Here is a 5,189-nt window from a genome sequence, read left to right as displayed (position 1 = left end):
TGGAACAGTGAATGAGCTGTAACATGCTGGATGGGTGTACCTGCAGGTGTCCAGATGACTGAGTATCCTATCTACAATCTAGCTCCATTTGGATTAGTAAATGCAAAGCCATCCTTTTCTCTAGCAAGGGGAAAGAGGGACTGACTATGAACAACCTAGTTAGTTATTCTTAGCTTTATAGACTCAGACACTATGGGTTCATCCAAATCTTTTTGAATCATGGATATTACATTCCTTTAATTCAAACTGCCCAGAAGTCTGGCGATTGAACATCTCTTGTTCGATAGATCACAGGTAATGTCTCCTCCTTTTGCTCTTTCATGACCAGGAAGAGAGTACCCAAGTGAGCTGAACTACTAGTTAGTTCAGAGATTTACTCAGAATCCTCCTTCCAAAAGTAAGTCTCCCATATGTTAAGACCAAGGGTTTGTATTTATATAGGAACAAATGACAAATTTTTAAAGTAATTTATATTTTTCCTACATACAAACCGGATGTAATTACATAAAGGGCCCACCTCTTACCACCCCACATTCTCTTACCTGGGCCAAAAGGTAAACTGTAGAGTTGCATGCACATTGACTTGGTTGGGGGTGCTTCCACCCCTATCTTTGGTAGCTAATACCATAATCACCTAACAAAAGTTAACAGCCAGATTTTTAGCTCGCTAAAGTTAATCCCCATATGTAAAGACCTCAGGTTTGTATGTTAGCAAAAATACAAATTACTTAAAAAATTTATCGTTTTGAGATTAAAAATATGCCACCATAGTTGCAATTTTCAGCGACTGAAGAAGTGTCATTGAAGCCCTTCAGAATTTTTGTCCCAAAAATTATAGGAACCAGGTGAAAATGTTGAAATTTGCTGGATCCATGCTCGTGTTGTTATAAAAGGAAACAAGGACGCTGAAAATATAGCCAAAATTGCAAATACTATGGCCAGATCAAATGTGACCATACCAGTCAGTGATTATGTAACATCTCTAAAACATACCAGGTTTAATAAATAGCACAGTTTATAGAATGATAAACATGATAAGAACCAGCAGACCAAACATATGGCTGTATTATGGGATTTTTTGAACCTAAAAGAAGGCCTTGCCAAAGTTATGTTATCTTCAGACTGATCATACTTGTTTGACCCATAGTGAATAGTCCACATGTCCTAAACCCTGTGTGCAGAGAAGGTAGTTAACTCTAACAGCTATTGTGAATGCCAAAATTTCAACTAACAACAAATGTCAGGTTCTAGAAATAAATAATAATGGAAAATTATATTAGAAATTGCAGTTATCCAGATTTAAAGAAATGCAAGTTACTGGATAAAATTAAAATTCTAATAATAAAGACAAACACTTCAGGCCACCACATGAATATTAAGTATTTTGACTTAGTGGTCTGCTTAAACTACTTGATAACATTAAAACTTTGAGAGTCATGTCATATTTCCAGGTTCTCATAAGGCTCTCCCAAAAGATTTGTTTTTAAATGAGCATGGAAAATTGAAACCAGCTGAAGTTGAATGAATTAGATAGATGAAAAGAGACCAAAAAGGAAAATTTAAGAGTAAGAGGTAGAAAGTCATGCAGCTAGAGGTCAAAGGACTATTACAAAGACTCTTTAGCACTTGTCTTATATGTGTACTGTATAGTGTGCCACGCAATGCAAACTGAGTGATCCTCTTAAGAAATAAAGTAGTGTCTTTGGGGGACTGGTTTGCATCTCAATGAAAAAACTATCTTTGATATGTGTCAGGTTCTCAAGAGTTTTTCTCTATTTACAGATATATCATAACTTTAAGAAAGAAGTTGACAAGTACCGAATCAATGTGTATAGGTGTGATGGTCCCTGTGTGAAAAAACGTCCTTTTTTTGGAATTTTGCGGCGAGCTATAGGGCGTCCTCCTGGTCCTACAGACAAATGGTGGGCACAGCATCAGTTAGAGTGTGGTGGAACCTTCCATAAAATTGGAGGTCCAGGATCCACATCACCTGAAGGTAAAATTATTGAAAAAATTGAGAAAAAGCAAATTACTAAATACTGTAAGAAGTTTGAGACTTCAGGTCCAAGTTCTGTCAGCTCTGTCATTACTGATACAGTTAAAAAAAAAAAGTTAATTTCCAGAAAAACTGCTGGTAATCAAAGAAAAGTGATTAGCAAAAAGGCTGCCTGTCTAAAAGGAACTGTTGATGAAGATGCAGTACTGAAAAGAATTCGTGATAAATATTCAAATGTTAGGCAGACTATAATGTTATCAGGAGAAGCAGCAAACCAACTGAGAGAGTCTTATCATGAGCGTTCTTTTAATAGCCATCCGGTGAATGATTCTCATGATCGTTACCATTACCGTTATCCTGCTCCATTCGGTAACTATGTAGAGGGAAAAATTAACTATAATTATCAAAGCCATTCTCCAAAGCAAATTAAGATTAAAAAATATTTGGAGAGATACAGAGAAGCCAGAAAGTCTTTAGAATCACAAGTCAGTGAATCACTCGCATCTCTGCAACCCTTCCCCACTAACAAATCTATGTTGTGTGTTCAAACTTCAAACTTCCAGAAAACATACCAACATCTTGTAAGTGCTAGACATTTCAAGTATGATTATAAGTCAAAAACACCAGATAAAATAAGGTTAGGAAAATATATCAATAAATATCAAATGATGGTGCATTCTGGTTCAAATAATTTGGAGTCATCTACTGGTTCTTGTAAAGAGACTTCAAGGTCTGTTAAAGATATATTGGTAGCTTCAGAAAATTCTTTCACAAAGAATGACCTGTTATCATTTCCTGGTACTTCAAAGACTACCTTATGCCCCATTTGCAGTGTTACAGTATTATGTGAAGATTATGATCAACATTTGGGAAAATGCTTTGGTGATGATTTTGACTTTGAGGATGCTTTAGATTTTAAGGAAAAAGATCCTAGCAAAGTGTCTGTCTCACTGTCTGCTACCAGAATTGATAAAAAGAAAACATGTGCTGACTATTGGGATAATATGTTTGCAGCCACCAATTGTAGAAATTGTGGGTCAAGAGTCCTCTTAGAAGAGATGCAGTTACATCTTCAGTACTGTACAGATTCTGATGAATCAAGTTCAGAAAATTCACCTGAAAAATTAACTTACCAAAACTCAAAGGATAAGAAGGAACTCTTCATGAATGATTCATTAAGTAAAGGTTTTGTGTCTTGCCCCTCATGTCTGGAAAGGGTTAAAGAACAGAATATCAATGAACATCTAGATGAATGCCTCAGTTTTGTTTGTGAAGAATTTTGAAGAGTTGTCAATAACTTTCAAAAATGTAAATGTGAATACCACTTAAAATCACTTATTGCTTGTGAATATAATAGAACATAAGTCTGATCTTCATTTTGACTGTACAGGGGCATTATTATTTCATGGAAAGTGCCTTTACAGTAATTTTTCTGAGGATGAAAGACAAATGCACCAGTATTTTGTTTTTACAAAACTCATCTACTATACATAGTTACCTCAACCCCATTCCATTTAATTTTAACAGAGGTTCTAAAGTGACCTGATTTCATAACATTGAGGTTGGTGGCTGATATACTGAATTACATAATAAATTTTTGCTTGAGATCGTGTCTAACATGTTTCAGGTAGGATTGTTGAATGTGCCAAGTTGATTGTAGGCAGTGTGGTATAAGCCAACAATAGTCCTTAGTGCAAGAGTAAATTCAGGGGTCCCCATCTGTTTTGAGTAACCCCTGTTGATATAATTCAAACCTATAGATATAAACTCGTATGGGAATTGTTTGTTATCACTTGACTTTCTAATTTTTTATGCAAGTCCCCAACAGGATACACAACACAATGACTATTCCCCCTTTTACTCTGAAGTTTAATAAAATATCTTTCCAGTTAAGCAAAAAGTTGTTTTGGCATTCTACTCTTTACATTGACAAAATTATTAGTTTGTGTGCATCAGGAATGTGTGATTAGCTTTGGTGTGCCTAATCTATATTTAAAATAACATTCAGTGTACCGTTTATACATGTGTATCATGTGACTTTGAAGACCTTATTATGAAGATAATTTTAAAGGGGTCGCATCATACAGAAGATATGAAATTAGCATATGTGATATTTACATTTAGTATTGTAATATAAAATATAAATATAATGAATGTGCATCTTTTCCGTGGATCTTTTAAAAAGTACATACTGTACATACAATAATATTGTATGTACAGTATTCTCTTTTTATTATTGTATTATGAAATGCAAACAAAGCAATCATGTGGCATTTGCATTGTTTGAATTTTCATGAATGTGGATAACAGTACCATTTGGGAATTTTTGTTTAGGCATAAATTTCTGTTTAAAGATAACCACGGGAGAAAGTTTCATCCCAGCTGCCATACACACTAAAACAATAAAATGTTTTCTTTTGTGCCCAGTAGTTTTGATTGAAATACTTTTCTCCCCAATTTTATTTACAGTCAAGTTTGATGGCATATTGAAGTATAGGGGAGTTTCATCCATGTGGCTGATGTATCATAATTTAGTCATTAGCAGGTTGAACATTTTCTCAGCTTCATCTACAACTTGCAGATCAAATTTAGCAGTATATTTCCTGATCTTTTCTCCATAGTGAATGAGGGTATACAGTACTGTAATGTAAAAATATGTCAATCCTGTTCTACTTAATGACATTTGTAACATAACTATGGTAGTAATTATCAACTATTGTACAATATCTGAAATGTAAGCAAAACACCTGTTATCTAATTTGGTTGTTCATAGCACAACAGCTATTTCTCATTCAGTTGTTTATGGATGTACGCATTTAAGCAACAAGTATAACTTTACTAACTATACTTTCATCATTCTCTTTTACTTTTTTTAACTTGGATAACTAGAATATGGGATAAAGAGATGGATGAAAATAGGTTAACCTATTGTAATTTGGTGTCTCAAAAAACTATCTCACATGATATATGAGATTCATGATAAAATCATTTTTTATGGTAGAAAATTTAGAGGTTGCACAATGTTTGAGATCGCTCATTACACAAGTATGTATATAGAGGCAGTCTACGGGTTACGACGGGTTCAGCTTACGATGTTCCGAGGTTAAGGCACTTTTCAATTATATTTATCAGAAATTGTTTTCAGGGTTACGGCGCCTACAACGCTGATCTGGCAGAAGAAATATGACACCAA

General features: G+C 34.5%; 1 protein-coding gene across 1 annotated transcript; it reads left to right on the top strand.

The window, feature by feature from the left end:
- Positions 1 to 1,782: 1,782 nt before the first annotated feature.
- LOC135223683 (DNA-dependent metalloprotease SPRTN-like) lies at positions 1,783 to 4,418 on the top strand (the record flags this gene model as incomplete). Its single annotated transcript, XM_064262375.1, is given in 1 exon segment — positions 1,783 to 4,418. A coding segment is annotated over 1 exon segment (1,497 nt), but the record flags the coding sequence as incomplete, so codon positions are not given.
- Between the last annotated feature and the right edge of the window lie 771 nt (positions 4,419 to 5,189).

The sequence above is a fragment of the Macrobrachium nipponense genome, chromosome 20 (genome assembly GCF_015104395.2).
Source record: "Macrobrachium nipponense isolate FS-2020 chromosome 20, ASM1510439v2, whole genome shotgun sequence".
In the NCBI taxonomy this organism is placed as follows: Eukaryota; Metazoa; Arthropoda; class Malacostraca; order Decapoda; family Palaemonidae; genus Macrobrachium; species Macrobrachium nipponense.
Note: the sequence above shows the minus strand (reverse complement) of the source record. Positions and strands in the feature narration are given on the sequence as shown.